Source organism: Martes martes (assembly GCF_963455335.1).
Source record: "Martes martes genome assembly, chromosome: 1".
Lineage (NCBI taxonomy): Eukaryota > Metazoa > Chordata > Mammalia > Carnivora > Mustelidae > Martes > Martes martes.
Genome location: NC_137888.1, coordinates 190,685,600 through 190,703,242, shown reverse-complemented (window position 1 = coordinate 190,703,242; position 17,643 = coordinate 190,685,600). Strand labels below are relative to the sequence as shown.

At 42.9% G+C, this 17,643-nt stretch overlaps 2 protein-coding genes across 4 annotated transcripts; both read left to right on the top strand.

Annotated features, from left to right (window-relative positions):
• The first annotated feature begins 1,527 nt into the window (after window positions 1–1,527).
• RPP14 (ribonuclease P/MRP subunit p14) lies at window positions 1,528–12,521 on the top strand. 3 transcript variants are annotated; one of them, XM_080826376.1, is made up of 6 exons: window positions 1,528–1,556; window positions 5,186–5,283; window positions 5,382–5,466; window positions 9,545–9,621; window positions 10,100–10,178; window positions 10,877–12,521. In XM_080826376.1, exons 2-6 carry the CDS (start codon window positions 5,186–5,188, stop codon window positions 10,931–10,933), a joined length of 396 nt encoding a protein of 131 aa, XP_080682502.1. In that variant the 5' UTR covers window positions 1,528–1,556; the 3' UTR covers window positions 10,934–12,521. The 3 variants fall into 3 exon arrangements, with proteins under 3 accessions (XP_080682502.1, XP_080682501.1, XP_080682500.1); XM_080826375.1 differs by lacking the exon at window positions 1,528–1,556 and adding an exon at window positions 1,835–1,975; XM_080826374.1 differs by lacking the exon at window positions 1,528–1,556 and adding an exon at window positions 1,946–2,046.
• Window positions 11,053–11,559, top strand: HTD2 (hydroxyacyl-thioester dehydratase type 2; the record flags this gene model as incomplete). The annotated part of the gene is made up of 1 exon (XM_080826359.1): window positions 11,053–11,559. One exon carries the CDS (start codon window positions 11,053–11,055, stop codon window positions 11,557–11,559), a length of 507 nt encoding a protein of 168 aa, XP_080682485.1.
• Window positions 12,522–17,643: the final 5,122 nt, after the last annotated feature.

The window sequence follows — 17,643 nt, the reverse complement described above, 5'->3', positions numbered from 1 at the left end:
TCATTTTCAGGGTTTGGTGCAGAAAAGTGAAAATTACCCAAGTTCTTTGAAGTCTAAAATACATGAGCTGCTCTGGTTTTTCTGGGCTGCAGCCTGGCAGGTGGATTTGCCAGGTGGCTGGTTTGGGGGACCTCTCCCATTGCAGAGTGTTTCCTGAGCCCGATACTTCACACCCAATATTTTCTCCTCACAACTCTGAGGTAGATGCTACTAATCTCTCTGTGTGACAGATGAAGAGGATGAATAAGTGGCAGAGGATGTATTTGGAGTGAGTTTGGGAAGTTTCTGAAACCCAACCTCTTTTAAGAAAGAAAATGCCACTGTCCCTGGGGTCTGTGTTGATTTCCTCTACCTCTCCCCCAATCTGGAACAAGTCCTGTCTCCTCTGAGGAAAGAAGGAAGGGAAGCAGAGCCACAGAACCAGAGAACATGACTATAGCCAAGGACAGGTTGCAGGATGATACAGAAGAAAGTGGGACTTGGAGAAAATACACAAGAGAGAAGTTCCCAGCTGAATCAGCCTCGTGCGCGCCTGTGCAGGGCAACCCTCTGCCCTCAACCCAGGCAGAATCAGCACACCCACCTAGGAACTACTGCATTCACTAACTGTGTGCTGTTTGTTGAGTGCCAGGCACTGGAATGCAACGGTGAGCCGCACAGACAAGGCCTCATGCTCATGGGGCTTACAAGTTTTGGCAGCCCCAGTGCCTCTCCCACACACCTCCCTGACTCATGCCACACAACTGATGGTAGTATGGGGCGGTATGGACGGCACCATCTAAAGTCAGACCGCCTGCTCCACTGTTTACACCTGGATGATCTTGGGCAAGTAACAGCCTCTCGGACCTCAGTCTCCACCCCAGTAAAATGGGGATGATCACAGTAATAGCTACCTTAGGGTTGTGTGAGAGTACCACGACTTAACATATGAAAAAGTTTTTTTCATGACGCCTGGCCCGAAGAACGTACTCGATAAATATTAGCTGCTATTATTGTTATTGTTATTATATTATTATTATTTACAAACACTATCAGTTTCACGAGTACAGGGCCATATCTTCTTGTTCTCCGCTGGGTTCCCAGTACCAGAACATAATAGGGACTCAGCATGAATAAATGCATAGATGAAACCTGGCTTACATGTGAAGACAGGACCATCTGGAGCTTATGTCAACCCAAAGGATGAGTAGGATAACCTACTATGGGCTGGGCGCCTCAAGGGACATTAGGAGTGGCTCCAGTCCTTGGCGTGCTTGATGGAAGATGCTCAGCAGAAGAGACGCTACATAGAAAGCTGAATGAATGCATGCATGGATAAATCCACGACTACGAAAGCGAGCTCCTGGGACGAATAAATACGTACAGAGTCCAGGACCCCATATACACATTTGGTCACAGAGCTTTCTCTGGAGTGGGCACCAGGGGGCACTGAGCTCGGCAAGTCTGGGCTCCTGATCAGGATTCACGCCCAGGTTCAAAGGAGGACGCCGCGCGGTGACGTCATATCCGCGCCTAGAAATTACGCTTCCGGGGAGCGAAACAGACAGGAGCCAAACGTAAGTAACCCCGGAGTTTTCTGGGCCCGGGGGGAGGGGTCTGGCCATGGCAGGGGAGCTCCCAGCTTTGGTGGATTCTTGCAGTGAACAGGAATAAGGGAGGCGCCAGGTTAATCTGACCGAAAGCAGGTAAGTGGAAGTCCATAGAAGAGCGGCTTTTTGCCGGGAATGAGCTCAGTCGGCCACGCTGGGGACGCATGCCCGTGCGCGCCAGGTGCGCATGCGCAAGCGGAGAGTTACGGCGGCCGGCGCGCGACCGTCTGAAATACTTACCTGCTCCGGCCTAGGACGCAGTGGCCTGCTGGCGAGCTGCGTCCTCGCACCTCCCGGGGCATCTGTACAACGGGGTCTCTGCAGCAGATGGTGGCTGCGAGGAGTGAGCGGAATCACGTGTGCAGAGCGCATGCGCCCGGCGCCAGGTGGGCGCCAAATAAATGGCCGATGGTTGTTAAAAAAAAAAAAAAGTTTAAAACAACTGAAGAGTCCAAAAGTAGGGGACTGAGCTTTTTTTTTTTTAAATGATTGATTTGGCCCAAAACTTATATATTGGATGCATACTGTGTGATGCACTTTTCGATATCTGCGAAACAGTCGTGAACAGGATAGAACTCGGTTTCTTGCGGAGTGTATATTCTGTTGGGGTGGGGGAGGGAAGTACAAAGCGAATAAATGAATTACGTAGTTGTGTTAGAAGGTGGTTAAGTGCTGTGGGGGAAAACTAGAACAGGGGCGTGGAGGGGCTGCCGTATTAGAACAGCCACCGGACCAAATCGAGGGGTGCGAGTTGATCAAAGCCGTCAAAGAAGCGAGGGAGTGAGCCATCTGGTTACCTGGAGGAGGAGTATTCCAGCGTGCGGAAAAGCTAGGAGCGAGGCGCAGAGGCGGGAGGGAAACGGTGTGTAAGGAGGAACTAGGAGTCTGGTGGAGGGGGTTGAGCAAGGCAGCATGGTCAGAGCTGTTGGAGGAGGCAGCGGTACAATTCAGGTAAGGCCTTGCAGGACCTGTAAGTCCTTTCGGTTTACTCTGAGTAAAACGGAAACCATTGCAAGGTTTTGAGCAGAGGAATTGGCGAGGGCTCGAATAGGTCTTAACTGGCTCACTCTGCCTTAGAGACTAGATTGGGGGAGAGTGGGCAGCAGGTGGAATTCGGGACACCTATGACTAATAGGTCATTTAATGAGCATCCCTACAGCCATTACAAAGGCTGGCTTCAAAAATGATGATAGCAAGAGCTATGGAAGTTCTTTCATTGTTACGGTGCGCCTGGCTGTAGGAAGGGTACCCAGGCATGCTCTCCCTTAATCTCGGGACAGCCTGCAGAGGGCAATACTGTCACTGCCTCTGAGGCTGAGGCCTTTGTGGAGGTCACTGCTCAGTAAACACTTGCTCCTTAAGTCTTTTTTCGTGAAATATACATAACATAAAATTGCCATTTTTAAGGGTACAGCCCATTGATGCAAAGTATGTTAACGCTGTTATGAAACCATTATCATTATAAAAAAGTCTTCATTGTTATTGGCATCCTGAGCCTCAGGCCAAATCTCATTCCCCTAGCTCAGACAGCCAACTCCATCAAGGTTGATGGTGACTCTTAAAAAACACCCATCAGGTGCCAGACAATGAATGAAGTGATTGAGGGCCCTATTCTCTCTGCCCTTCTAGTCAGGGATGACTCTAATGATTGGGAAAAAATCATCAGGTGGTTATTTCTGCAGTCTTTCTTGAAACCAAAGGTATCCTTGAACATACAGGCCTAATACTTCTCACATTCAGTAAGTGCTTATTGAATACCTACTCTGTGCCAGACACAGTAATTATTCATATTTCTAAGTGGATGCTTGGATGTAGCTCCTTAACCCTAACTTCTTCTTTTCTCTGAGGATATCATCTAGGAGTGGTTGGAACTGAGCCTGGTGCAAAGGTTTTGTAAATGCTGGTTTATAGCTATGTGACCTTGGCTAAGTCCCTTTCTTTGGTTGGACCTCAGTTTCCTGGTTTCTTTAGTGGGGAATCAGATATTGAACAAATAGTATTAAGAGATTGCAGAACAAGTGAATTTAATTTAGAATAAGGTGTCCAAAAGATGGCTTTCTTGAGAAGGTAAAGTTCCTGGAAGAGGTGAGCTTTAAGCTAAAATGCAAAAGATGAGTAGGGGCTATTCAGAGGGGGAGTGAGGTAGGAGTAGAGCCAGTGACAGATTCTCCCCAGGGGACCAGCATGTTCTGAATTCTTGAAGGATCCAGTTCTGTTAGAAATTATATTGATTGCCCATTCCAGGAATCCCTCTTCTCAAACCCCTTGCTCTTTAAGCTCAGCCCTTTGTCGGGGGTAGGGGCTTCCAAATAGCTCTGTATACACCCGACCTTCAGACAGAACAGGCAGATCCAGCATGGGATGGAACAGCAGAGCTACCACTCTTCATTCTCCTCTTCATGTTCTGTGTTGACTGAGAGCAAACAAGAAGATCCTACATTTTATTTCTGTATGCTATTTTTTTTAATAAAGATTTTATTTATTGGTCAGAGAGAGAGCATGCACAAGCAGGGGAAGCAGCATGTAGAGGGAGAAGCAGGCTCCCCACTGAGCAAGGAGCCCAATGCTCAGGATGTCAGGACCCTGGGATCATGACCTGAGCTGAAGGCAGATGCATAACTGACTGAGCCACTCAGGTGTCGCTTTTTTTTTTTTTTTTTTTTTTTTTTTTTTAAATTAGGAGGCATTGTACCAGAGTGGTCTTGAGGGGCTCAGGAGTATTTGGAATCTGTGTGTCCTTGGGCAAGCGTTACCTCTCTTTGCCAAGCCTCAGTGTCCTCTTCTCAAAAATGGGTTGGGGGGAAAGTGGGAATAATAAGAGCTTTTCCTCATGGGATCATTTTGAAAACTTATGACTTAAGGCATGTGGGGCTTTTAGCCCAGAGCTAGGTACTTAGTAAGGAAAAATGTCCATTGGGATTATATTATTAGGATTTGAGAGTACAACAATGTGGCATATAGAAAATCTTTTCTTTGCATCTTTGTGGGTAAATTTGGTTTGACCAGAAATAAATGAATTATTATACTAGGAGTTCTTTTAAAAATGAAATGGATTTTTAAAAAAAAGAAAGAAAAGAAAGGAAGGCAAGGGGTACCTGGCTCGTTCAGTCAGAGGAGCATGTGACTTGAACTCAGGGTCATGAGTTCAAGCCTCACTTTGGATGTTGAGATTACTTAAATAAATAATAAACTTGAAAAAAAATCAAATGGGTCTGGAATGCCTAGCTGGCTCAGTTGGTAGAGCATGCGACTCTTGATCTCAGTGTTGTGAGTTCAAGCCACACACTGGGTGTAGAACTTACTTTAAAAAAAAAAATCAGGGGCGCCTGGGTGGCTCAGTGGTTTAAAGCCTCTGTCTTCGGCTCAGGTTATGATCTCAGGGTCCTGGGATCGAGCCCTGCATCGGGCTCTCTGCTCAGCAGGGAGCTTCCCCTCCTTCTCTCTCTGTCTGCCTCTCTGCCTACTTGTAATCTCTGTCTGTCAAATAAATAAATAAAATCTTTAAAAAAAAATTCTCATTTAAAAAATGGGGAGTGGGGAGTGAAAAACAGCCTGTACCTTGCTAATTTGTAGCCCTCTTTACTTTTAATTTCTAGATGTGTTCAGCTTTGGAAAAGATGCCAACCCCAGCCACCACATATGAAAGAATAGTTTACAAAAATCCCTCTGAGTACCATTATATGAAAGTCTGCCTGTAAGTTCAGTCTCTTTAGTTCTATTTGTGATTACATTTTTATGAATCTGCATAGTATGGAATTTAATACATTTTTTTTCTTTTTGACGTATTTGTAGAGAATTTCAGGATCGTGGGGTTGGACTGAATGCTGCACAGTTCAAACAGCTGCTTATTTCAGCCTTGAAGGACCTCTTTGGGGAGGTATGAATCACTTGGTAGATTGAACATTCCCAAGATTTTTGTAAGAAATTCCGAAACAGTGCTTTTCCAAATGCTTATTTTAAAACTTTAGAAACATACTTGACACTGGGGAAGCAGACTTTCAGAAATGATGAGTTTTGGGTAGGTCTGTTCTAATATGCCTTTGTGTATGTGACAAGGAACGTGTTAGACAAATGTTTTAGTGCCGTGCTACACCCACTGTGGCCCAGACCGACAACCTGCAAATAGTTTTTTGGGGTTTTTGTTTTGTTTTTTTTTTAAGATTTTATTTATTTAGAGAGGGTGTGTGTGAGCAGGGGGAGCGGCAGAGGGAGAGGTAAAGAGAACCCCAAGCAGACACCACATTGAGCACAGAGTCCAACTAGGGCTCAGCCTCAGGACCCAAGATCACAATCTGACCCAAAATCAAGAGTCAGATGCATAACTGCCTGAGCCACCCAGGTGCCCTGTGCAGTTTTTTTGCCCATTGTGAAGATTTGTGACTCACACCAAAATCAGCACACTCCTTCCTTTACTGAGAAAGTCTCTGTAAGTAAACCTTGAGGTGAGCTATCAGAAGAGCTCGCAATGCTTGATCTTAGAATCATGAGTTAGAGCCCCACGCTGGTGTAGAGATTACTAAAAATAAATAAATAAACTTTAAAAAAAACTGAGCTGAACTAAACAATGTACTTAGTGATATTGTTGATTTACATTGTGTTACAGCCTCTTATTTTATCACAGACCAGCACACTGAATAGTCCCGTGTTAGCATTTACTTGAAAAGAAGCAGAATTTTGAGAGAGAACAAAGATGATTCAGGAAATTATTTCCTGATTCATACATTTTATCAAATCAAAATCTGGTAAGCATCTCATTAAAGTTAAAAACATGCTCCACAGAAGACTCAGTTAAGAGGATGAAAAGACAGATTACAGACTGGGAGAGACTAATTGCAAACCACATATCTAAAATGTAAAAAGAACTCTTAGGCGCCTGGGTGGCTCAGTCAGTTAAGCGTCTGCCTTGGGCTCAGGTCACGATGCAGGGTCCTGGGATCGAGCCCCAAATTGGGCTTCCTGCTCGGCAGGGAGTCTGCTTCTCCCTCTCCTTCCCCCCATGCATGCTTGTTCTCTCTGTGTTTCAAAAATAAATGAAAAATCTTTTAAAAAATTAAAATAAAATAAAACAAATTCTAAAAACTCCGTAGTAAAGAAAACCAAACATTTCAACTTGAAAGTGAGTAAAAGACACAAATAGACATTTTAGAAAAAAAGATGTACTGTTGACAAAGAAGCACATGAATGAAAAGATGTTCAGCCTTATTAGCCATTAGGGAAACACACATTAAAAACACAATAAGCTCAGGGTGTCTGGGTGGCTCAGTTGCTTAAGCAACTGCCTTCAGCTCAGGTTGCGATCCTGGAGTACCAGGATCGAGTTCTGCATCAGGCTCCCAGCTCCACGTGGAGTCTGTTTCTCCCTCTGACCTTCTGCTTTCTCATGCTCTCTCTCACTGTCTCTCTCTCAAATAAATAAATAAAATTTAAAAAAACAACAACAATAAGCTCAAAAAAACCCCCACAAAACAAAATGGGGGTGGGGCACCTGGCTGGCTCAGTTGATGGAGCATGAGACTCTTGATCTCTTGACTCTTAGTTGTGAGTTCGAGCCCCATGTTGGCGGTCAAGATTACTTAAAAATAAAATCTTTAAAAAACAAGTAAATAGGGGCGCCTGGGTGGCTCAGTGGGTTAAGCCTCTGCCTTCAGCTCAGGTCATGATCTCAGGGTCTTGGGGCTCGTCAGGCAGGGAGCCTGCTTCCTCCTCTCTCTGCCTGGCTCTACGCCTACTTATGATCTCTCTGTCAAATAAATAAATAAAATCTTTTTTTTAAAAAGTAAATAAAAAATAAAAACACAGCGAGCTATCACTACACACCTAACAGAACAACTGAAAATAAAAATTAAAAAAAAATAGTGATAATACTAAATGCTGGTGAGGATGTGGAGAAATTGGGTCACTCCTTCATTGCTAATGGGAATGCAGAATGGCATAGACACTTTGGAATACCATTTGACAGTTTCTTTTTTCTCTCTCTTTTTTTTTTCATTTGACAGTTTCTTTTTTCTCTCTTTTTTTTTTTTTCATTTGACAGTTTCTAAAAGCACTAAACATGCATATGCTCTACTACCCAGCAGTTACACACCTAGGCATTTGTCCTAGAGAAGTGAAAACTTAATGTTCACACAAAACTTGTATGTGAGTGTTCATCGTAGCTTTATTTGTAAGAGCCCAAAAGCAGAAATAAGCCAGATGTCCTTCCATGAGTGGTTAAACATTCATAATATATTCATACCATAGAATATAATCAGTAATAAAAAGGAACAAACTGTAGATACACATAAAAACTTAACCGAATCTCCAGAGAATTATGCTAAGTGAAAAAGCTAATCCCAAAAGGTAACATTCTGGGTGATCCCATTTGTATCATGCTCCTGAAGTAAGTAAGTATATAAACTGGAGAAAGATAGTGGTAGGGGTTGTGGGGAGGAGTGGGTGTGACTAAAACTATGTAGAAGGAGAGCGGCAGTGTGATGATGATCTAATTCTAGTGATGGTATCTCACCAGATGAGATACCATCTTGGTGGTGATGGTAGTAGTTGCATGAAACGCTCTGTGTGGGAAGATTGCGTAGAAGTATGCACACACACACACACACACACACACACGCACAGACAAATATGAGTGCGTGTATGACTGGCAAAATCTGAATAAACTGGTTTTTGGGTTCGATACTGTATTACCGGGGGTGCATAGAACTTTCCTCTAAAATACACTGTACCTTGTGATTCCAATTTTTCAAAATGAAAAGTTTAAGAGAAAAGTGTGCACCTTCTATCAGGTATAATATCCCGTTCCAGAATGAAGAATGTTATGAGAGAGGAAGTAGATGGTTTCTGTATGTGAAACAGCCTAGCAGGCAGTTGAGCTTAATCCTGGGGATCAGGGATGGAACTTTTTCTTTTTTAACCCTGAGATCGAAAGTCTCCTGCTTGACTAACTGAGCCATCCAGGTACCCCCAGGGATGGAACGATTTAAATGAAGACTTGAAGGGTAAAGAGTCATGAAGAGTTACAGGAAGAACATTCCGGACAGGGATAATTGTATAATAAGCAGTCCCAGTACCACAGCACCACTAAATAAAATACTGCTTTTTTAGAGGAGAAAAGCAGTTGACAGGATTAGTTGTAAGACTTTAAGACTAGTGATGATGAGAGCTCCTGGGTAGCTCAGTGTGTTAAGCATCTGCCTTCGACTTGGGTCATGATCCCAGAATCTAGGGATGGAGCCCTGTGTTAGGCTCCCTGTTCAGCAGGGAGTCTGCTCCCTCTGCTCCTCCCCCTGCTTATGCTTGCTCTCTTTCTCTCTTTTCTCTCTCTAGCTTGCTCTCAAATAAATATAATCTTTTTTTTTTAAGATTTTTTTTATTTATTTGACAGAGAGAGATAGCAAGAGAGGGAACACAAGCAGGGGGAGTGGAAGAGGGAGAAGCGAGCGGGGTTCCCACCAAGCAGAGAGCCTAACATGGGACTCAATCCCAGGAACCTGGGATCATGACCTGAGCCAAAGGCAGACATTTAATGACTAGGCCACTCTGGTGCCCTCTAAATAAATAAATAAAATCTTAAAAAAAAAAAAAGAACAGTGATGGTAGAAGGTACCCTGCTGCCTCAATCACTGGAGCATGCGACTCTTGATCTCGGGGTTGTGAGTTTGGGCCCCACATTGGGTAGAGATTACCTTAAAAAAATAAATTGCGAGGGGAGCCTGGGTGGCTCAGTTGTTAAGCTTCTGTCTTCAGCTTGGGTCATAATCCCAGGGTCCTGGGATCGAGCCCCACATCAGGCTCCTTGCTCAGTGGGAAGCCTGCTTTTCCCTCTCCCATTCCCCCCCTGCTTGTGTTCCCTCTCTCCCTATCTCCCTCTCTCTGTCAAATAAATAAATAAAATTTTAAAAATAATAATAATAGATAGTGACAATAATAGTCTGCTAATAGTATTTTTCCATACTTAGGTTGATGCAGCGTTACCCTTGGACGTCCTAACCTACGAAGAGAAGACCCTGTCAGCCATCTTGAGGATATGTAGCAGGTATGACAGACAGAGGCACCTTTGTAGTATAACAGAGGAGAGACATGGATGGAGAAATAGAGCAAAAATACTCTTCTGTAAGAAGAGGCTTGTCATGTGAACTCTGAGTAGTTTTTGGAAGTTTAAACTGGGATGGATATGAACATTAATCCACCAGGAGCTTAGACATAAAGAACAAAACTCATGATTTGCTTACAGCTATCGTGTTTCCCAATTGATGGCCATGGTTGCAAACTCAAAAATGTGTACTTTAGAAACATTCCTAATTGAGGTTTATTTTATTCTCTGCCTGTGAGATACTGTGCTTTTACTTTTAAAGTTTTCTCATTTAGGGCTCTCTTTGGCAGCACATCTACTCAAGTTTTCTCATTTAAATTAGGTTTTTTAGAGCTAATTTAACTGTCTGGCCCATCACAAACGTACTAGGGAGATGTCACAGAGACAAATCCTTATGCATTCGTTGTTGATCTCTCTACAGTGGTCTTGTCAAGTTGTGGAGCTCTTTGACTCTGTTAGGATCCTATAAAGGCAAAAAATGTGCTTTCAGAGTGATTCAGGTAAAGATTTCCTTCACATATTCCAGACAAGGCTGAGTAGGGGTCAAACAGCTTTTTCTTTTTCTTTTTTTTTTTAAGATTTATTTATAAGAGAGAACAAAGCAGAGTTCAGGCCCCAGCATGCTTGGCCCATGAGAGAGAACGAACTTGTGGGGGGAGGGGCTAAGGGAGAGGCGAGGGAACGAATCTCAAGCAGACTCCATGCTGAGCGAGGAGCCCAACACGAGGCTCAATCCCAAGACCCCAAAATCATGACCTGAGCCAAAGTCAAGAGTCAGATACCCAACTGACTAAGCCACCTAGGCACCCCTCAAACTGCTTTCTAATACATGTCCCATTTTTTGCTTGCATAAATCTAGTATGGTTAACATTATCCACTGGGGGCAGTGGGGAGGAATAAGGACTACATTGTTTCTGCAAGTGTGAGAAAGCACTTAGATTTTAGATTGTATGGGAGATGTTTGGGGATGAAACTTGGAACTCTTGTGGAAAAGTCTTAACTTTCCATTTGTTGCTTATTAGAAGACTCTTTCTAAACTTATGATGACTTACGTATTTGAGGCTACCTCTAAGGGTGCTCTTTGAGATGCCACTGCATCAGCCTCGCTTACCCTAGGAAACTAGGCACGTTTCCACATGCCCTGTGTTGCAGTACAATTTCTCCCCAGATTTCCTTAACTTTTTTCTTTCTCTTACAGGTTTCTCCATTTCTGCTTGCCTTATCTGGTAATAGTAGGGAACTAGTATTGGATTGAATCGTCTTCAATTGCAGAAACATTCCTCTGCTCTCAAAAGCACCTTTTGGTGACAATAAGCTGTCTGAAGACTGAAGCCATTTAAAAGCTCTGATTGCCGGAATTTGACAGTGCTGAAGATGTTCCCAGTAATTTCCCGCCATCATCTGTGGTGGGTTGGGGTTCAGAGGAGAATCTGCCTGAGCCAACCAGTGGTGAGCCGGCAGCGCGTTGAGCAGACTCACGTCAGAGTTGGAGACCGGGCTGAACTCAGCAGGGTCTTCACACAGAGGGATGTGGCTGCCTTCTCAGAATTAACGGGGGATGTCAATCCTTTGCATTTAAATGAAGATTTTGCAAAACACACCAAGTTTGGAAAGACAATTGTACATGGAGTTTTGGTCAATGGACTTATTTCGGCTCTTCTGGGAACTAAAATGCCAGGGCCAGGCTGTGTATTACTTTCACAGGAAATTAGCTTTCCAGCCCCTTTATATGTTGGAGAAGTTGTTTTAGCCTCTGCAGAGGTGAAAAGGCTGAAGCGATTCATTGCTGTTATTGCTGTGTCATGTTTTGTAACAGAAACTGAAAAGACTGTTATGGAAGGCTGGGTTAAAGTTATGGTCCCAGAAACTCCCCAGTCCTGAACTGTGTTTAAAGATGCACATTCAGGTGCCAGTGGTACTGTTCTAGAGCCTCTGAGGAAAAGGGATTGCTGCTCTTCCCCCAAGGGATGGCTTATAGGCCTAGAAGCCCATGTTGGGGGAGGGGAGCAGGTAGAGGGGCGTTCCAAGGTCCACTGTCCAATTTGGTTTTATGTTTCACACAGACTTGAGTATATTCATCATCTGTCTAGGTTTTTAAAATGGAAAAAATACCAGGAAGGTTATTTAGCCAAAGGTTTTACTTTTAGGATTTCACATGTAGTTAGATTTGCATTTGAGTAACAAACCTGCGTCTATCTGTGCAGAGTAAGTTTGTCACTGAATTTATAGCTAGCATTTTTTTTTTTTTATATAACTAGCATTTAATTACTGAAGGCAGCAGCAGAGGGCAGGTCGTCTTTGAGCACCTACCTTCTACCAGTCCGGGTACTTAGATCCCGTCCTTCAGCAGTTTCTGGGTCAGAGTTTATCGTAATTTGTTACTATTTACACCACAATGGCACCTTGTTCCATCTTCAGTGGCATTTGCCTTTCGGATGGTTTCCCCATGATTAGAGAAGGGCTTATGTGCACGTTTGGACTCATTTATGTAAACTCTCTCAGGCTCACGTATACAACAGGGATGAGAACACCTACCATACAGGACCGTTGGAGATGCTAGGTACAAATAGCTAAGCGCAAAGTCCAGCCACTCATCCATTCTCCCCGTGAATGAGGTTAGAGGTTTTCCCAAGTTTAGAGCAAACTAGCGCACAATTAAACAGGTGACAGACTCATTTTTCAAGATGTTAAGCAGTCTAAACCTGGAATAGAGTTGGAATACAAAATTTCTATTTTAGTAATCCAGATTATTTTCTCCCTCCTTTGAAAACACTGGATTCTCCCCTGTATAAATAATACATGTTTATTTTAAAGATATTATAAATAAAAAGTATGAGGAATGCTGTGGAGGCCAAGTTCTTAAGAATTGAGGGGTATTGAAAATTTAATCAGTATTAAGAAAAAAAAGTTGGACACTGAAGAGGAAACGTATCTAATGTGTTTGTGCTGAGTGGTCATCCCAACACAACCAACACTTACAAGATAATCTATAACAGAACATCCAAATCTCTGTGACTTTATTTATTTTTTTTATTTTTTTTAAAGATTTTATTTATTTATTTGACAGAGAGAGATCACAAGCAGGCAGAGAGAGAGGGGAAGCAGGCTCCCCATCGAGCAGAGAGCCCAATGCGGGACTCGATCCCAGAACCCTGAGATCTGACTGAGCTGAAGGCAAAGGCCCAAACCCACTGAGCCACCTCGGTGCCCTGCTATGTGACTTTAGATGGTGGTTCTGATTACAGCTAGATGCTTTGATCAGGAAGATAGAGCAAGAGTCATTGGTGAGATCAACCTCCATTTCCTGGGAAAAGGTTTTTCTGCCTGGTGGATCACTAACTAGATTTTTTTTTTTTTTTTTTTTTTAACGTCAAGGGGATAAATTAAGCAGATTACTAGAAAAAAATCATTCTAGGCACTAGAGGGCAATGATGTGTATAAATGGTATTTTTAAACTGTTGACTATTGTACCATATTCTAGTTGGTGATGGTGAGATGAAAATATTAAAATCAATGTGAGAAGCAAGGATGCCGTTCTCATGAGTTTCAGAATGGGCAGCTGTGCGGCTCAGATGCACACGAAGACTTATTCATAGGGGAAGGCTACACAAGCTAAAACTGATACAGTGTTGGGGAGAAAACGGAAACTTGAAGCACAAAATACAGACTCAAAAGCCATGACTGTCTGTTCCCGTAGAACTCATTCTGTGGCTCTAGTAGCACTCTTGAGGACTAGGTCCATAAATGGAGTATGATATGATTGTTAATAACAGTAGCTACCATTTTTTCTTCAAATTTCTACCTCCCTCTTTTTTTTAAAGATTTTATTTATTTATTTGACAGTCACAGCAAGAGAGGGAACACAGCAGGGGGAGTGGGAGGGGAAAAGCAGGCTTCCTTCTGAGCAGGGAGCCCAATGTGGGGCTCCATCCCAGGATGCTGGGATCATGACCTGAGCTGAAGGCAGAAACTTAAAGACTGAGCCACCCAGGTGCCCCCATCCCCCCTTTTCTTTTCTTTTCTTTCTTTCTTTTTTTTTTAAGATTTTTAGAAAGTGTGAGTAGAGGAGGGGCAGAGGAAGAGAGAATCTCAAACAGGCTGCACACTGAGCACAGAGCCTGACACGGGGCTCGATCTCCTAACCCTGAGATCATGATCTGAACCAAAGCTGAAACCAAGTGTCAGACACTTAACCAACTGAGTCACCCCAGTGCCCCTAAGATTTTATTTTTAAGTAATCTCTACACCCAATGTGGGGCTCAAACTTATAACCCCGAGATCAAGAGCCACAGGCTCCACCAACTGATCCAGCCAGGCGCCCCACTGAGTCATTTTCTACATTAACTCTAGTCTCTGAAAACTTTGTGAATTAAACTTAATGTCCCATTTTATAGGCAAGGGAACAGACTGATGCTGTGTGACTTGCCCAAGGCTGTACAGCCAGTATGTGGTAGAGCAGGGATGCAAATGGGGACCTGCCTGGTGCCAAAGCATTTCTTTGCTCCATCTCCCTGTGGGTTTCCTAACGTTCCCATTACTGGAGCACTGTCAGCTTCTGTAATAGTATTGCGTCATGTGGCATTACAGTATTTGGAACCACGATTCTATAGAATTCTCTTTATATTCAAAATGTGCTAGATCTCACTTCTGTTAGAGTTGCAGCATTTTCCTATATACTATTACTTGATGGCTTCTACTCATAACCATCACCTACCCTTTTCCTCAGTTGACCCTCAGTGATAACTTGTCTTTAGAGCAAAATCATCAAAAGGGTTATTCTAAAGGTGAAAGGTTATGTGTAGGCCAAGTTTGGTGGGGAAAAGGGGAAAGTCAGGCCTGGCTGGTCACTGATACTGTGTAATTCAAAAGTAGCTTCTCAATATGACCGTTTTCATTTGTAAAATGGTCCCTGAATGCCCTGGTCTCCTTTGATCTCCGTAAATCAGTACAAGATTGGACTAGAGGAGTAGGCAAGAAGGGATACTTCTCTGTCAATGATGACTTCTTGTTTTTACTCAGAGATGCTCAAGCCACTCATGCTTTGTGAAAGCTGGCTCTAAGGGAAACTGCCTGGTGGTTGTTTTCACGTTGAGCCCTGTGGGAGATGCCAAAAAGAATGTGGCTCTTCTGATGAAAGCAGGGGTGACTCTCAAATTAGGAAATTCTCTCCGGGACCATTGAGAGGCGGCCCTGACGGTACTAGGTCACAGGTGGAAGTGAGTATGAAAGTACTGACTAAGACAGCAGGCCAAATTGTACTAGCACTTTCCACATAGGGGCATTGTAAGACTGCAATTTATGTCATGTTTGATTGTTACAGAAAGATATACCCATCTTAAGCAATTTCAGCCTAATGTACTGGAAAATTGCTTAACAGATTTTTATATTCTATTAGAAACATTTCCATATTGGTGAGATGCCACTCATTTCTTTTTCTGAGCAGCAAATCTTGAGTAGCAGCAGGAAGAAAGCCTCAGCACAGCCTCCATTCATCTTGTGGACCTGACTTGCGTATTCATCTAGAAAAAGAAGAAATTGCTATATGCACACCGGTACCTCTTAGGTAACCACAGGCCTTCATTTGGTGCTGAATTATTAGTCATTTTTCTTTTATGTTCTTCGAGTATGATTCAGAGACCAATTTACTCCCAAAGAAAATTGCTATTAAATTATATCTATTAAGTTTTTATATTAAAACATACTCTAGCAAGGGTTGACTGTCATTCTGAGCCACTGGGCCCCTCTGAATGCCTCATGTGTTGGCATAATTTATTACCTGGCTGTATCTGAGCAGAATGGGAGTGCTGTGAAATGACTCGGGTTGCAGGATCTCCGGGTCCCAGATGTTTTACTTTCTTTGTTCTTGGCTTGCCTTCATTTGGATTACAAGCACAGCAGAGACAAGAATTCTCAACATCTTCAGAGAAATGTTGGGTTGGACCAAAATCAACTACAAGAAACTATTTAAGTTCAAAATCCTAAGAGAACCAAAGACTGATGTTGACACTACATAAATAGAACAGGATTAATAGGAGGCCCCACAAACAGTCAATTTCTAGGCCACAATCAATTTCCAGGGTGGCTTTTAGCTGTGTATGACCTTCTTTCAAACCCTGGGCAAAATTCCTCTGTGATATGATAGCAAACATCAAAGGGAAAGAAAAATGATCAAATGTGAGTTTGATCAAATTTTATTGTTTTCTATCCAGATCATGAATATTTAAAGAAATAAAATAGGGGCGCCTGGGTGGCTCAGTTGGTTAAGCAACTGTCTTCAGCTCAGATCATGATCCCAGGGTCCTGGGACTGAGCCCCACATCAGGCTTCCTGCTCAGCAGGGAGCAGGCTTTTCCCTCTCCCTCTGCCACTCCCCCTGCTTGTGCTCTCCTGCTCTTTTTCTGTCAAATAACTGAATAAATTCTTAAAAAAAAAAAAAAAGAAAGAAAGAAAGGAAAATAATTTTGAGTTAGGAGGCAATTCTGCTTAGGAAACACTGAATTTTTCACAAGCTTCTGTGATTTGCTTTGTAGAACAGTTGCCAGGTCTGGAAGCAACCTCACTAAAGCATCCTCATTATCTTCAGCCTGGCCAAATGCCAAGTTGTTAAACAACCTGTGGGCCATCTACACATTTGGCAACATATAGGGATATAAATCTTTTTTTTTTTTCCCCCTGCTAGCCTGAGTAGTTGTGTATGTGGCAAAAACCAAGGTATACATAACTCACTCGCTTTGCTGGGTCTGAGGCTGGAAGCAAAGCTGATTGGATTTAGATCAGCTCTGGCCTGGGGAGGGTTTCTCCACATTCAACAGGAGCCACTTCAAAAGCTGTCACAAGTTTTGGGGCCTGGTGTCCAGAAGATTTAGGAGCCAGTTAAATTCAGGATCCTCAGGGGATCACTGATAAGGCACTGATTTGGGCAGTTGAAAATGAAATGACAAGGCTCGCTGTAGCACTTATTCTGAGGGCCTACTTCAGGTGAGAATTTCCAGAGAAAGGGAAAGTCTGATTGAGAGTTAGTCTCTGGCTTCATTCCATCCTATATCCGATTTCTTGCTTTCAGTTTCTTTTCCCCAGTGAGGAATACTTAGACAAGGCTGTTATTTTACAAACTTCGCAACATGATTGTATATTATTTTTTTCACAATCATACAAGTAAATATCTTCATTAGAGACATTTTGGAAAATGCAGAAAAGCATAAAAATGGAAGGCATTCCTTCCTAGAGACCCTCAATTGATATTTTGGTGTTTTCCCTTGTTGTTTTTCTATATAAACATGTTAAAAACTTGGGATCCTACAAGTGCACATACTGCTTTTTTCCACTCATTATTACATCAAGAGCATTTCTCGGCATCATTAAATATCTTTTGATAATCTGATTTTTAATCACTGCAAAATATTCTACTTATGATTGTCCCATGATTTGTCCAATTCCCTATTGTTAGATATTCATCATCGCATGCTATTTATTTGCACAGATCTCTATTATTTCTTTAGGCTACCCTTCCAAATGTGTGATTACTGGGTGAGAACATTTTCAAAGTCCTTGATATGTACTGTCAAATCCCAGCTCCTAGCACTGGGTAAGGTAATTATTACGTGGTAAGTACTCTGAAAATTATTGTTGAATAAATGCCTTTCAGAAAGGTGGACCAATTTATACTCCCACCAGCAGTATTTGAGAAGAGCCTTATCTTGGTCGGTCCACATTATGAAAGGAATTATGATTCAAGCAGAATTTCAGTTTCTGTGATTGTGGCAATGAAATGATCGATTTGCTTTAAAGAAATGGAAGTGAAAAGTGGAGGGGCACCTGGGTGACTCGGTTGGTTGAGCGACTAACTCTTGATTCTGTCTCAGGTCGTGATCTTCAAGGTTGTGAGATTGGGCCCCATGGCAGGCTCAGTGCTGGGCAGGGAGCCTGCTCAAGAATCTCCCTCTTCTTCTTCCTCTGTTCCTGCCC

What these genes read in the sequence shown, in the direction of transcription:
- RPP14 (XM_080826374.1), top strand. Translation starts at nt 1,960, where the DNA reads ATGCGCCCGGCGCCAGGTGGGCGCCAAATAAATGGCCGATGGTTGTTA. An exon ending in AACAACTGAAGAGTCCAAAA is followed by an intron (nt 2,047 to 5,185) that starts GTAGGGGACTGA and finishes TTTAATTTCTAG; the next exon opens with ATGTGTTCAGCTTTGGAAAA. An exon ending in TGAAGGACCTCTTTGGGGAG is followed by an intron (nt 5,467 to 9,544) that starts GTATGAATCACT and finishes TTCCATACTTAG; the next exon opens with GTTGATGCAGCGTTACCCTT.